Source organism: Heteronotia binoei, chromosome 9 (genome assembly GCF_032191835.1).
Source record: "Heteronotia binoei isolate CCM8104 ecotype False Entrance Well chromosome 9, APGP_CSIRO_Hbin_v1, whole genome shotgun sequence".
In the NCBI taxonomy this organism is placed as follows: domain Eukaryota; kingdom Metazoa; phylum Chordata; class Lepidosauria; order Squamata; family Gekkonidae; genus Heteronotia; species Heteronotia binoei.
In genome coordinates, this window is record NC_083231.1 from 108,727,587 (window position 1) to 108,743,707 (window position 16,121).

The 16,121-nt window shown below is 45.6% G+C and overlaps 1 protein-coding gene across 3 annotated transcripts in view; it reads right to left on the reverse strand.

Annotated features, from left to right (window-relative positions):
* MRPL1 (mitochondrial ribosomal protein L1) overlaps positions 1-15,764 on the reverse strand; it is a 35,453-nt gene extending 19,689 nt beyond the window's left edge. Inside the window, exons 1-6 of one of the 3 annotated variants that reach the window (XM_060247145.1) lie at positions 15,641-15,764; positions 14,472-14,645; positions 12,243-12,348; positions 8,634-8,886; positions 7,808-7,891; positions 1,718-1,789 (exon numbers count right to left, since the gene is read on the reverse strand). In XM_060247145.1, the coding sequence (XP_060103128.1) occupies positions 1,718-1,789; positions 7,808-7,891; positions 8,634-8,886; positions 12,243-12,348; positions 14,472-14,508 (552 nt within the window). In that variant the 5' untranslated portion in view covers positions 14,509-14,645; positions 15,641-15,764. Of the gene's footprint in view, positions 1-1,717; positions 1,790-7,807; positions 7,892-8,633; positions 8,887-12,242; positions 12,349-14,339; positions 14,834-15,640 lie in introns of those variants that run through there. The other 2 variants (XM_060247144.1, XM_060247143.1) reach the window with 2 other exon arrangements.
* Between the last annotated feature and the right edge of the window lie 357 nt (positions 15,765-16,121).

A 16,121-nucleotide genomic window follows, 5' to 3' on the forward strand; every position in this document is an offset into this window, starting at 1 on the left:
GTTGAGCAAATGTAGGATCAGGCGCAAAAGAGAAACTCAAGGTGCAAGACTCATTTTCAGGCAAGGCAGAGCAGCAAAGTGGGGTACGTGCTGGAGGGTCGGATGAGACTCTCAGAGATCCAGGCTCAAATCCCCACTCTTCCGGAAATTCACTGGGTGATCCTTGGCCATTCATTCACAGCCTAACCTACCTCACAGGTAACACTGCCAACATCTAAGTGGGAAAAACAAGAGGGAACACAGCCAAGGCTAATTAAGAAAGAGCAAGCGGTGTGTAGATATGATATGCAACAATATAATGCTTAAGCACAGTAACTATCAACTCTTATGAATAACAACAGTACAGCTGTATAATCAAAACAGCAATTACACAATGAGGATTCTGATATTATATAATCTGTATAATCAAAACAGCAATTACACAATTCCATATATATCTTGTAAATTCACAATTCCACTGGTGTAAATTACACCACTACACTACACTTCATATCTAAGCAATGGTTCTGGAAAAGTAACTGTGACCAGAAGAAGGTCGGGATCGAAACATGTGCTTTGGAAACCTAGGGAGCGTGTTGCCATGGGACATTATCACAGCATTATTGTTGAGTCTGTGCAACATTCATCTACACCTTCTCCAGAAACTCTTTGGAATTTGTATGTCTACACAGGGCTTTTTTTTTTGGAGCAGGAACTCCTTTGCATATTAGGCCACACCCTCCTGATATAGCCAATCCTCCAAGAGCTTTCAGTAGACCCTGTACTAAGAGCCCAGTAAGCTCTTGGAGGACTGGCTACATCAGGGGGGCATAGCCTAATATGCAAAGGAGTTCCTGCTACAAAAAAAGCCCTGCATCTACGAAAGAATACATTCCTGCGTTCATCATGGCTATGGACTTGTAATTTGTTTATTTGTGAACTTTAATTACTCATCCTGGAAATGTAGTAGTGTAATTCACACCAGTGGGATTGCAAATTTACGAGATATATATACGGAATTGTAATCCTCATCGTGTAACTGTTGTTTTGATTATACGGCTGTACTGTTATTAGTTGAGGCTGCGGGTGTCTATTCTTGATCTGGTTGGCCTCCCCTATCAGCACTCTCACCTGTGAGATATCATGATGTGAAAGGCCAGGCTGGGTAACCTCTCCGAGGGCTGTTGAGCTGTCTGCTTTTAAAATGTTTTTATTGTATTTCATTGTTTTATCATGTGCTGTACTCCGTCCTGAGCCCTACGGGGAATGGGCAGAATAGAAATATACTAAAATAAATAAATAAATAATTCGTAAAAGAGCTGTTACTGTGTTTAAGCATTATTATTGCATATCGCATCTGTACATGGCTTGCTCTACGTTAATTAACATCTAAATGGGAGCTGGAGATCTCTTGGAATTACACAGCTGATTTCCAGACTACAAGGATCAGTTCCTGGAGAAAATCGCTGTTTTGGAGAGTGAACTCTAACTCAGCTGAGGTTCCTCCCTGCCCCGTTCTCTCCAGGCTCCACCCTCAAAGTCTCCAGGAATTTCCCAATCCAGAGTTGGCAACCCTACTTACAGAGGTGTTGCTGCAGTGGTGGGGAAAGGAGAAAGACGTTACAAACTGCTTTGAAAGAAAGATGGGATAGAAATATCTACAGAAGTAAATTATTATTATTATTACTTCGAAGTGCAAAATGTCGCTACAGCAGTTGATCTCTGTTTCGCTACTTACAGGCTTAAATAATTCGAACGCCCCTACAAACGCGGCTCCGTGTTCTTTCGCTAAAGCAGCTTCATCTGCATTCTGTAAGAAAATACGTGTTTGGTTTAATGAATATTTTAAGTGCACATACGCAGAAACTCACCTGGGCGCAGACCAGGAGGAAAACGCTAGCTGGGGAAATGGGCCCTCATCAAACACACACAGGGCTTAGTCAATGTTCCCTCTAAGCTGTGGAGTCTTGTGAGCAGAAATTCTACTTTGTGAGCTTCTAGCATTAAAGTTGTGAGCGGCTGGCATTAAAGTCGTCAGCTACTGCATCAATTAGTTTGCTCTGGGGCCATTTTTTCATGAGCCAAGACAAAAATGTGTGAGCCTGTGGCTAAAAAACTGCGAGCTAGCTCACACTAACTCAGCTTAGAGGGAACGCTGGCCTTGGTCCACCTTTCCCACGCAGTGTGAGGGCCACCCCTCTTTGGAATTCTGACACAAAATGGTGGATGCCAGCACAAAATGGCTGCCCCAGGAGGCAGAGCCAGCTACAGAACAACTGCCTCAGCATCACTTCAGTCACACAACTAAAACAACATTTCAAAAACATCTGCACAGCCAGCAAAATCTTCAGTAGCCTGGGTCCTCACATCTGTTCAGTCACAATTAAAAGATACTTGATGGTAGGGTAGATATAAGGGTTGGGAGGGTGCTCTGGGCTCTCCCATATAAACCCTTACCACAGTGGTGGCAGCAAGCAGAAGGCCCTTTCGGCTCCCCTGCGGTGTGACAGTCCTGAATCAAACCTAACTTAAATTGTTGGAGGGGATGTGGAACATGATGCAACCGAATACAAAAGGTCAGTTTTGTGCTTGCCAACTCACTGGTTTCATAGATTCGCCCAAGTAAGCGTGCTACTGATTGCAGCCTCAGCGGAACATACAGCACAATCCTGAACAGAGTTACACCCTTTAACTGAAGACAATAGGCTGAGGAGGGTCTAAATCAGGGGTGTCAAACATGCAGCCCGAGGGCCAAATCAAGCCCCCCAGAGGGCTCCTATCAGGCCTCCAAGCAACTGGCTGTTATCTGCTTCCTTCTCCTTCTCTCTTGCTTCCTTCTGCATAACAGCTTGCTTTGCAAGGCTTGCTCAATCAAACAGGAGCTACAGAGCAGAACCTCTATTTTCTCCATTGGCTGAGGCTCATCCCTTGGAAAGGAAGCAGTGGAGGAGGCAGAGCTTGTTTTGCTAGGCTCTCTCAATCGCACAACAGAGCTACTGGCCAAGTCTTGCTTTCTTCCCTTCCATCTATCTCCTGGTCCCCTGGGGAAAGAAAGACCCAGAGCTTCCTTTGCCCAGTTCTCTAGATCCCATGGAAGAAATATAAAGAAAGCACCTTTAAGACCAACAAATGCTAATGTTTTAAGCATGTGATATTTTAAGTTAAAAAAAATATCTTTAATTGTGTTTGTATGTGTCCTTTTTAAGTTTATATCTCTGCTACCTAATCTTACATAGGTACACACATGGCCCAGCCCAACAAGGTCTCATTTAAATCAGATCCAGCCGTCGTAACAAATAAGTTCTACACCCCTGGTCTAAATGGTTTCGGGATTGCACAGTTAGTGTAGCTTTGTGGCTTAAGTGTGCAATCAGGATGTCAGTTCAGGTATTTCCGGTCCAAATATATACCCAAAACGTATCTCATTGGTATTTTTTTGGGATATATTTGGGTTTCCAGATAGTATCTGGGATTACCCAGGGCACCAATGAATGGGTCCTGAAAAATCCCCGAAATATTCAGAAGTGCTTGGAGCCAGCGTTTTAAGGCTCCCAAGAATGTGGTTCTTCAACTAGACAGTCCATCTGTGTCAGCATTTTTCTTTCCAGGTCTTGGTATTTGCTTGCCAGGTTGGTTTGGCTTGGATCCTGTTTGTCTGAAATTGGATCGGTTGGTCTTGCAACACTGTGTCCCCTTGCTTAAGTTGGTTTATGTCAGAATCTCTGCTTTGACATTGGCTTGACTTCTCTGGTTTGACATTTGCTGGGCTTGCAAGTTGCAACAGCATTCCTTGTTAAGCGGTTATGGCTTTTATTCTCTAGTTTAATACTGGCTGTTGTTAGGTTTGCTACACCGACCCATGGGGCTGCTTGGATGCTCTGGTCCTGCATTGGTTGTTTGCATTGGAAAACTTCTGGTCAGTGGCTGCTTTCCTTGCTATTGTGCCTTTGGCTATTCTTTGCCGTGGAAAAAGCATGTAATTCCTCCTCCCAACTCACCACAGGAAAGCATGGAGGATGGCCAAGAGCACCTTATTCAGGGACCCACAGAACTGGATCTCTTGGTCCAATTTCCTTGAAACTTGAGGGAGGGTTCTTAGGGAGAAGGGAGCATCAGCTTTGTTGTGATGGGAAGTAGGTTCAGGGTGGATGAAAGGAAATACTACTTTATATAGAGAGAAGAAGAAAATGAAGAAGGTATTGGATTTATATCCCGCCCTCCACTCCGAAGAGTCTCAGAGCGGCTCACAATCTCCTTTCCCTTCCTCCCCCACAACAGACACCCTGTGAGGTGGGTGGGGCTGAGGGGGCTCTCACAGCAGCTGCCCTTTCAAGCACAACTTCTGCCAGAGCTACGGCTGGCCCAAGGCCATTCCAGCAGAGCGATTACAATGTGGAATTCGTTGCCAGAGGATGTAGTGACGGCCACAGGAATAAACAGCTTTAAAAGAAGACTAGATAGATTAATGGAGGATAAGTCTATCAGTGGCTACTAGCCATGGTGACTCCACATTTAGAATCCCAGAGCCAGGAGGCAACATCAGGGGAAGGCCTCTAGGCCTGTCATGAGCCCTGATGAGGAGGAGCTGGAAGGGTTAACAGACCTGGAGGAGTTGCCAGCCATTTCCTCAGCTGAACAAACAGCAGCTGGCCCATCAGGCACCAGTGTCAGCTGTTGACGATCTATCTCCTCCAAGCTCTCCTCCTCCCATCTCAAGAGTTCGAAGCAGGCTCCGGAAAGAACTTTCAGAGCAAAGACATGAGGCACGCCGATGCTTCAGATCTCTCAGCCCTGAGTTCTAGCAGAGTCGCTGCCACCCAGGGAGCAGGCTGATTGAGACTCCCATATAGCTCCCACCCAGGAACTGGTAACCTTGTGGAAGCAACAAGTCTATTCTCTGGCTTGCATCCACGCTCCTTCCTGATTCCTGATCCTGACCTGCTTGATTTCCCTGGGGCCCTGACCTTTTGGCTTTTGGACACTGACTTCTGATTCCGGTTTGTGATACTGCATTGGTGACTTGGCTCTTCCTTGACTTCCTGGACTTTGACCTTGGACTGGCTTTGGACTCCTGCCTGCCTGCACCCTGAGAACGTGACAAGGCCCTGTTGTTGGCCATCCAGAGGAACTGTGTGAGACAGGATGCTGGACTGGGTGGACCATTGGCCTGATCCAGCAGGGCTCTTCTTACGTTGTCATGATTTTGGTGTCATTTGCTTGAAAAACATACCGTCATGAAAGATTTCCCACTGGGAATAATGGATCTGAATAATATCAGAATTCCCCCTTCCTCAAAAACAAATCCAGATATCAAACTGGTATTTGCGATCTGAGTAACCAGGAATACTGATAATTTTGCATGCCCTGATATGTGGATCTGAAAAATACCATTTTTTTTAACCTGTTGCACACCAACAGTGTCTAATCTGGGAAGTCTCTGCTTCAAACCTAGCCGCAACCGTCCAGTTGCTCACAGACGCGAAGACTCACTAATCAAAGAAGCAACCAAAAATGCATTTGCATTGCTGGACGTTATAACGAATTCACGTTGAAAAGATATTGCAGCCCACAGTATTAGCTAATATTAAGACTGCTTAATTATCTCAATGTCCACCTGACTGCTAGAGAAATCCTAGAAACCAAAAAGGGGGAATGGAAGGAAATTAGAACACTGGCACCACATAAGATTTCCTCTACTCCCACAATGACTGTATCCACTGGAACTGCAAACAGGAAATTTCTCTTCTTCCCATCCAGTATGGTCTCCAATAATTTTAGATACTTAGCATCAAAGGGTGGAGTGACAGAACTGAGCTGGCTTTTCAAACACAGAATATTGGGAACCAGCCGTGGTTCAGTGGTAGAGCATCTGCTTGGTGTGGAGAAGGTCTCAGGTACAATCTCCAGGATCTCCAGTTAAAAAGAGGATCAGGCAACAGGTGATACAACCTACTGGAGATCTTGGAGATCTGCTGCCAGGCTGAGGCCCTCACATGCGCGCACACAGTGACTGATTCTCCATCCCTGGGCTTCTGCTTTTGTTGGATCAAGTGATCATTTTCGCACCAGTTGCTTTGTGGGCGCATTTTGACCTGCGGCTCCCTCCAATTCTCTTTGTACCTTCTCAATCTTGTTTTTTTAGGGATCAGGAAGAATTGGAGGAGGCCACAGGTCAAAATGCACCCACGCAACAACTGGTGGGGAATCAATCACTTGATCCAACGAAAGCAGAAACCCAGGGAAAAGCAATAGTGACTGCAGAATTGGTCAATTGGTCAAGTGCACACATATGAGTGTGTGGGTGCATCTGGAAGTTGTGGTGACCCCTGGTGACTGACCCCTACTGGGGGCATTGAGGATATTCAGGGAACTGGCTGAATAAAGCCTACCCCTGCGTCCCGGCTTTGGTATTTCAAGGAGGTCTCCCATCCTGGAACTTGCCAGAGTTGACCCTGCTTAGCTTCCAAGCTCTGACAAGATCGGGCTTGCCTGGGCTATCCAGGTTTAGTTTAGTTTATTCGATTTCTATCCCGCTCTCCCCACCAAAGCAGGCTCAGGGCCCCATCTAACATTTTGATTATCAGCTATAAGGGGGCAAAGCCTATCATCTGCTTGTTCGTCTATGACAGGGGTGGCCAAACTTGCTTAATGGAAGAACAACATAGAATAAATGTCAGATGTTTGAGAGCCGCAAGACATGAACATCAAATGTTTCAGAGAAGGAAGGAAGGAAGGAAGGAAGGAAGGAAGGAAGGAAGGAAGGAAGGAAGGAAGGAAGGAAGGAAGGAAGGAAGGAAGGAAGGAAGGAAGGAAGGAAGGAAGGAAGGAAGGAAGGAAGGAAGGAAGGAAGGAAGGAAGGAAGATGGCGCAGAAGGGAGGAGGGAGAGAGAGGTGGAAAGAAAGCAACTAACATTAAATGCATTCTCCAAGCTGGCTGACAGGGTGGGGGGGGGGGCTTCGAGAGCCACGCAATACATGTGAAAGAGCCATATGTAGTTCCTGAGCTGCAGTTTGGCCTCCCCCGGTCTATGAAGTGCCATGGACACAGATGGAATTGCATCCATAATAAAACAATGACACAGCACTCAACAGTGAGTTGTATTCTGAACATATGAACATACGAAGCTGCCTTATACTGAATCAGACCCTGGGTCCATCAAAGTCAGTATTGTCTACGCAGACTAGCAGCGGCTCTCCAGGGTCTCAAGCTGAGATTTTTCACACCTACTTGCCTGGACCCTTTTTAGTTGGAGATGCTGGGGATTGAACCTGGGACCTTCTGCTTGCCAAGCAGGTGCCCTACCACTGAGCCACCGTTCCTTGGCTCTCCAGGGTCTCAAGCTGAGGTTTTTCATGCCGACTTGCCTGGACCCTTTTTAGTTGGGCCTGCCTCGGCGGGGAGGGCGGGATACAAATAAAAAAAAATATTATTATTATTATTAGTTGGAGATGCTGGGGACTGAACCTGGGACCTTCTGCTTACCAAGCAGATGCTCTATCACTGAGCCACCGTCTCTTGGCTCTTCAGGGTCTCAAGCTGAGGTTTTTCACGCCACTTGCCTGGACCCTTTTTAGTTGGAGATGCTGGGGATTGAACCTGGGACCTTCTGCTTACCAAGCAGATGCTCTGCCACTGAGCCACCATCCCTCCCCTTCTGCTTAACAAAACTGAGAGATGTCACATGTGCTATAACTTATACTTTGTGAGCTAGCTGGATTCACTGCGGAGAAAATCTTAGACTCATTCAAGTTCTGTCTTGAACAACTTCCTAGCAACATCACACATGCAAGGCAGAAGCAAGTGTTGAAACTACACGTTGCAACTCACCTCTGTGAATACCAGGACCTTGTTCACGACACCCTCAAATTGATAGGGCAAAAGGAGAGTAGCGGCAAATGGCTCCACCGGTTTCTGAAAGGAGCACAAGTAAAACAAAAACACTCGTGTTATTTTATTGTGGCAACAATTACATTAAAAAGGGTGTAGCATCTTAACAAAGGTTTCCCAATGGCGAAGAACGAAGATGGGCAGAATTTCAGACTTAATGCAAACCCAAGAGATACACTGCCACAGAAAATGAACTAATCCGGGATTCCCTCTCAGGGCCACACCCTTGAACAAATCATCTCTGAAATTAATTGCAGCTGTTCCGTGGTGGCGAGTGGTAAAGCTGCAGTACTGCAGTCCTAAGCTCTGCTCATGACCTGAGTTCGATCCCGGCGGAAGCTGGGTTCAGGTAGCCAGCTCAAGGTTGACGCAGCCTTCCATCCTTCCGAGGTCGGTGAAATGAGTACCCAGTTTGCTGGGGGTAAAGTATAGAGGACTGGGGAAGGCAATGGCAAACAACCACGTAACACAAAGTCTGCCAAGAAAACATCATGATGTGGCATCACCCTGTGAGTTGGTAATGACTCGGTGCTTGCACGGGGGACTACCTTTACCTACTTTGCCCTGAATACATAAACTCACTTTGAGGGCCAACTCACACCGTACAAAGTCCTTGGCGTCTACCACGAGTCCTCGCAGTAGGCAGCAGCGACTTGTGACCTGTGAATCAGCCCTCAGTGTTAAGAAAAGCATCAGAAAGTTACATTAGGAAGCAATTTGAGAAGTCTGACATCCACAGACGCACAAGAAACTCTCTCTGGTGTACCTTCTTGTCCATGGACATATCCAGGGTGATGTCACCATACACTGCCTGCCCGGGCGAAGTGAAGTCCAGTTCCTGAAACTTCTTCAGCATATCTACAGCCACTTCTATTTCATAAATGGGCCTTTGGTAGCACCAAGTCAAATAGACGTCATCCGTTGGCCCGCTTAGCAACTCCGGTACGTAACGCTTCTTTTTATAGAGAGGCTCTGGTACAGCAGTTTTCTTTTTGGATTTTTTTTTACTGGATTCTTTCCTTAGAAAAAAAAAGTTGCGATGAAAGGAGCAGCCCAGCTTTGTGTAGACTGGCAAGGTAAAATAACACAAGCCTGCTTCCTATTCTATTTATGTTTTTTTTTTTTGGCCTGTCCTCCTTCCACGAAGCTCAGGGCTGCATCCATGCCCTTCCCTCATAATTAGTGACCACAACAAGCTATTATTCCCTCATTTGGCCTCCCTTTGTGGCAACATTGTGTCTTATGGCAGTGCTATCCTGCTATTACTACCATCATTTAATCTGGGCCTATAATTGCTTATCTTGTATGATGTGCCCGTTCCGCTTGTGGTGCGCTTTATTTATTGTTTTACTATTTCTACTTGTTTGATTTTAATGTATTGTTTTAACACTGAGCTGTAGGTTTTTATTGTTGTTACTGTATTCTGTGACCCGCCATTAGCCCGTTTACGGGAAAGGGTGGAAAATAAGCCTACAGAAGAAGAGGAGGGAGAAGGAGGAGGAGAAGGAAGAAGAGGAGGAAGAGGAAAAGAGGAGGAGGAGGAGGAAGAGGAAGAACCCTTGTCAGATTAGGCTGAGAGTGCATGACTTGGTGGGGAGGCAGTTGTGAATTTCCTGCACTGTGCAGGGGGTTGGACTAGATAACCCTGGAGGTCCCTTCCAACTCCATGATTCTATGATTAGCCTAAGGTCACCCTGTGGCTCAATGAGATTTGAATTCAGATCTTCCAGATATTAGCCTAATACTCTAAATCAGGGGTCCCCAACCTTTTTGAGCCTGTGGGCGCCTTTGGTATTCTGACACAGGTTGCTGGAGGCAGCGGCGAAATGGCAACCAGTGCAGGGGGATCCAGGTTTGATTCCCCACTCCTCCTCCACAAGCAGCTGCTGGTGTGACCTTGGGTCAGCCACAAGTTCTCAGCAGAGTAGTTTTCTCAAGAGCAGTTCTCTCAGAGCTCTCTCAGCCACACCTACCTCACAGAGTGTCTGCTGTGGGGAGAGGAAGGGAAAGGAGAATACAAGCCACTCTGAGACTGAGTGAAGGGCAGGGTCTAAATCCAATCTCCTCTTCTTCTTTTGCACCATTGCAATTCATTGCACACGGCAACCAAACCTGAACAGAGCTTCAAATCAAGAGCTGCACAGACTGGGCAGAATCCGCCAGCAAGTTCTCTTGTATAACCTGCACTTGAATGAGAGGATGCTGCACAATTGGATTATCAGAGTGCTTTTCTTTGCCAGGAGCAGGGGTGGGATTCTAGCAGGAGCTCCTTTGCATATTAGACCACACCCCCTGATGTAGCCAATCCTCCAAGAGCTTACAAGGCTCTTTTTTGTAAGTTCTTGGGGGACTGGCTACATCAGGGGTGTGTGGCCTAATATGCAAAGGAGCTCCTGCTAGAATCCCACCCCGGCCAGGAGACTTTCTGAAAAGACATTTTCAGCAAATAAAGTCCACTTTCTATCTAGTAGACTTTTAATTCTAACCCTCCCTCAAGGAGCTCAGGGCAGCATACACACTTCTCCCTTCCCCTTTTATGACCTCAACAGCACCCATGTGAGATGGGTTAGCCAGAGGAATGCGACTGACCCAAGACCACCCAATTCATGGCAATGGAAGGATTAGGATTTCCACAGTCCTAGTCCAATAATCAACATCTCCCTTGCCCTCTCTCTTTGACCCCCCCCCCCCAAAAAAAACCTACTAGAATATTCAAAAGGCTATAAAGATTGCAGTCATGGCATGCCTGAACACCCATTTGGTTACCACCAAACCCACTGGGTGACAATCAACACCTGATGAGCTGACAATTTTTCCTCTGTAGAAGAAGACAACTCTGTAAAAGAAGTACTTTTCTCCCTTTCTCACAATACAAGAACTCGTGGGCATTCGATGAAATTGCTGAGCAGACGGGTTAAAACAGATAGAAGGAAGTATTTCTTCACCCAAAGGGTGATTAACACGTGGAATTCCCTGCCACAGGAGGTGGTGGTGGATACAAGCATAGACAGTTTCAAGAGGGGGTTAGATAAAAATATGGAGCAGAGGTCCATCAGTGGCTATTAGCCACAGCGTGTACATATATATATATATATATATATATATATATATATATATATATATATATATGTGTGTGTGTGTATATAATTTTTTTTGGTCACTGTGTGACAGAGTGTTGGACTGGATGGGCCATTGGCCTGATCCAACATGGCTTCTCTTATGTTCTTATGACTGTAGATTTATACCCCGCCCTTCTTTCTCAGAGAGACTTACAATCTCCTACATCTTCTCCCCCCAACAGACACCCTGTGAGGAAGTGGAGGAGTGGGGAATGAAATTCGGTTCTCCCAGATAAGAGTCTGCACACTTAACCACTACACCAAACTGGCCTATAGAGCTTCATTGCATATACTTGAAACCAAGGGTTAATTATCCTTTCCACCAAACAGAGTGAGCCAGTTTCAAGCTAGGAACGCAATCTGTTAATCACTGCAATTAATTTGGCTGCCAGCGAGGTACAAACACACACAATTTCCTCAAATGACAGGAGCAGGATGCAAACAAATGTTCTCCATCAATCTTCACCCACACCCCCTCAAGTGTACACCGAACAATAAGGATGACATAACCCAAGAATCAGATATATGCCAGCACTGTTTGTATCAGTCACTCAATGATTATCCAGCAGCAGATTGTGTGTCTGAATGCACTCCCAGCTACTGGAGACATGCTTGGCTGGGCCCTGCTCATTACTACTAATTATGCCATGAATTGTTAAAAAAAACCATTTTAAAAGCACCTATCTTGCTTGGATTCAGATTCCCCCGACAGCATCCTCCTCCCTCCAATCACCACTGATGAGACTATCAGGAGGAAGGCAAGAAACATTTGGACACCCCCATTGTCTCTAGCTGAAGAAGACTGCAGATTTATACCCCACCCTTCTCTCTGAATCAGAGACTAAGAGCGGCTCGCAATCTCCTATATCTTCTCCCCCTCACAACAGACACCCTGTGAGGTGGATGGGGCTGAGAGCTCTCCCAGAAGCTGCCCTTACAAGGACAACTCTGCCAGAGCTACAGCTGACCCAAGGCCATTCCAGCAGGTGCAAGTGGAGGAGTGGGGTATCAAACCCGGTTCTCCCAGATAAGAGTCCGCACACTTAACCACTACACCAAACTGGCCTAAAGAGTAAGAATCGAAAGCTGAATCTGCTCTCTGAGGGGCATTTGTCATTTGCATGGTTTTTTTCTTTGTTTTTTTTTTTACTTTTATCAGCAACTTCAGAAAAACAGTTTTGGCAGAAAAGCAGGATAATAACATATTTTTAAAATGTTTTATTAATGAAACAAAGCAATAAAAGGTATTTACTTACTTTGAAGCATAGAATCTATTAGAGATCAGTACATTAGCAAAAGCAGGTACCACCACAGACTGTTTACCAATTCTGGTGAAAATAGAGCTAGGATACTGAATGGAAACTGTGAAAAAGAGAGAGAAGAGAGAAAATGCTTCTGCCATCAGTCCAGAAGAAGCTGCACTGAAACCAACAATGCAGTCCTAAACAAAATTACACCCTTCTAAACCCACTGACTTTAAAGGACTTAAAAGAGTGTAATTCTGTTTAGAATTGCAGTCCCTGATGCTTGGTAGCATTTGTGGTAATGGAGCTCTTCAATCTATGGTTCCAAGATTGTTCTGTGAAATAGGGCAATGATAGCAAAAAAGGCAATTCCACAGCCATATATTTTAAAGAAAATTCCGTTTAAATCCGTTGGACTTGCTTCCTGTTAATTTTGTTAATTATAGTCTAATTCTTCATTAAGGTGGCAAACCTTTCTCTGACAGAAAACAAGAGCTCACATACTTATTATTTTGTGTGTGTAATGACCTCTGATAGGTGCTACAGTTCTAATTATTCTACACATTTGCTAAGTTTTCCCATATTTTGAGAAATTAGGTGGCATCTCTTTATTGATGTTTCTCTTCTAGACTATTTATAATAGAAACATTTTAAAGTCAACTTGTATTCACTGCAAAATCCTCAGTCTACTTTTCAACCATTTGAAACGCTTGCTGGAGAAAACGTGGCAGGAGTGAATCAATATTTATTTTTGAAGTACACATATACAATATATGCTATTTAAACCAAGAGGGCTTTGTTTTTGCACAATGACAGTGTGTAAGACTTATTCCATCAAAGGGACACAATTTCACCATATAATAGCCAACTGAACCACAAACAGATCCATTTTTGCATTTTAAACAAAAGCCACACATTCCAAAACCCTTCCCCCCCAGGGGGAATTCCAGAAACACTTGAGGAATAGCAAGACAAAAGAAGAATTCAGTGGTACCTTAAAGACTAACAAGGTTTATTCCAGCAAGCTTCTGCAAGTCAGAGCTCACTTCATCAGAAGTATTTCATCAGAAATACAAAAGAAACATTTTAAGATATTATTTGACTCAATTATCCAAGCAACAGAGATCAGTTCCCCTTGAGGAAATGACAGCTTTAGAGAGTAGACTCTATGGCACTTGGGTTGCCAATCTCTTTTTTGGTTTGGAAGTCCTCCCCCCACTTCAGGGTTTTCAGAAAGCAGGGGAGGAGGGAAATGTCTGCTGGGCACTCCATTATAAGCTATGGAGACCAGTTCCCATAGGGCAGGGGTGACCAACGGTAGCTCTCCAAATGTTTTTTGCCTACAACTCCCATCAGCCCCAGCCATTGGCCATGCTGGCTGGGGCTGATGGGAGTTGTAGGCAAAAAAAAACTTCTGGAGAGCTACCGTTGGCCACCATTGCCATAGGGTATAATGGAGAATCATGCTTGCCACAACCTTGCTCCTGGCTCCACTCCCGAAGTCCCCAGATGTTTCCTAACTTGGACCTGGCAACCCTATATGGCATTGTACTCTGCTTCGGTCCCTCCCCTCCCCAAACTCTGCCCTCTCAGGCTCCACCCCCAAAATCTCCAGGTATTTCCCAACCCAGAGCTGGCAACCCTAAGGGAGCAGAAATTTGGCATAAGGAGACCTCACTCATTGCATTTGAAGGAGGACTCCAGCTCTGAAAAGAGCTAGAATAAAACCTTGCTAGACTTTCAAGGTGCCAGCTGCCTTATATTGAATCAGACTCTCGGTCCATCAAAGTCAGTACTGTCTTACTCAGACTGGCAGCTGCTCTCCAGCTGAGGTTTTTCACGCCTGCTTGCCTGGACCCTTTTTAGTTGGAGATGCCGGGGATTGAACCTGGGACCTTCTGCTTACCAAGCAGATGCTCTACCACTGAGCCACCATCTCTCCCCTAAAGATGTCTTTTTATTTGCGCTGCATGCAACACTCTCACGGCTATCCCTCTAGATCTGGGATATTCAAAGCCTGGTTTTTGCCTATCTTGACGGTGCACAAGCGCAGAGGACACCTCTTGTCAAGAAGCGAGACAAAACGCTTTCAACCCGGCATCTACTTACTGGGAAGCAAACCACTACTAAATTCAACGCTCTCCTGTATATATAGACTAGGGAGCGAACGAGGACCCGGAAAAGCTTCCAAGTTGGTTTTGGCCCTGCAATTTCTCCTCTTTCCTCCTTCTCCGGGTTTACCTGCTCTCAGACAGCATCTCACCATGGGCGCCGCCATCTTGCCTCCGCGGAATGGCCAGCTGTACGTCGCAAATTGTCCCCGGGTAGAACACGGAACCGAGAAAGAAAGGTTCCGCTCCTGAGGAAATGGACGGGGGGGGGGCGGCAATAATGGAGCTCTTATAGTGGTCTGTGCTTTGATAAAACATAACAGCCGAGTGAGTGACTGGAACAACCCAGTGCATAGTTATTTCTGTCTCTTAACCCATTTATTGCAGTGGGCTGAGACTGTAGTAGCTGTGTTCTGTAGCAGTAGAAAAGAGCAAGCGTCCAGTAGCGCCTTAAAAACCAGGGGTGGCCAAATTGAGGTTCAGGAGCCACGTGTATGGTTGCCAAGTCCAATTCAAGAAATATCTGGGGACTTTGGGGGTGGAACCAGGAGCAAGGGTGTGACAAACATGATTAAACTCCAAAGGGAGTTCTGGCCATCACATTTAAAGGGACAGTGCTCCTTTAAAACGCGTTCCCCTTATTGGAAATCGTGGAGGATGGGGCCCCGGTCCAATCTTTTTGAAACTTGGCGTGGGAGGGTGGGGTTTGAGGAGAGGCACCAGATGCTATGCTGAAAATTTGGTGCCTCAACCTCAAAAAACAGCCCCCCCAGAGCCCCAGATGCACATGGATCAATTTTCCATTATACCCCATGGGAACTGGTCTCCATTGGGAATAATGGAGTACCCAGCAGACATTTCCCTCCCCTTCCCCTGCTTTCTGATGACCCTGAAGTGGGGGGAGGACCTTCCAACCAGGGGATCCCCTGCCCTCATCTGGGGATTGGCAGTCTTGCCAACTTTGCTTAGTTTCCAAGTTCTGTTGAGCTCACAGTAGTCTGGACTAAGGGGCCACCATTTATTTATCTCACCCATTTTTCTCCCACCCTTCCTCCAAGAGCTTGTATTCTCCTTTCAACCTCACAAGACCCCTGTGATAATGATTATTATCTGAAAGGCTGGCTGGGAGACCATCAAGGAAGGCCTGGGTTGCTATGCAGAAACAATGGCAGTGTGGGGATTTGAGGACAGGTCTCCCAAATCCTGCCTGACACTATGACTGTTGTTACACCACCCTGGCTGTCACACAAGATTCCTGGTGGCTGTTGTTTTTTACAGAAAATAATTGTCCCTCCTCACTAGTTCATGAAAGTCATTGTCCATCCTCACCCTATTCACCTTTGTTAAGGATCAACAGTTGTTCACACCAGTTCTGATAGCATCTTCTTTTCATCTCTGCTCTGCAACATAACAGAGCACACCTGTGGCTTGGAATGCTGGGGCCTCCTAATATAACTCCCACACGCATTCACACTGCTTCCATCTGTCTGTATACCCCTGTGTGTATACATCTGTCAACAGCATTAAACACTTCATGTGTCTGACTCTGCTCCACGAAACATTACGCAACAATAAATGTTAGTCTTTTAAGATGCCAAAGGACAATTTTGTTATCTGGCAAGACATGATATCCCGAATAAATATTCCTTTTAGAACCAAAAGATCAAAATGGGTATGTTTGAGAGCTTTAAATTAATGGCACAAAAATACCAGCCTTTTTAATCATTTCATTTAATGCTTAGAACAGGACGGGCCAAACTGCCCTCTTGGTCAGTTTGGA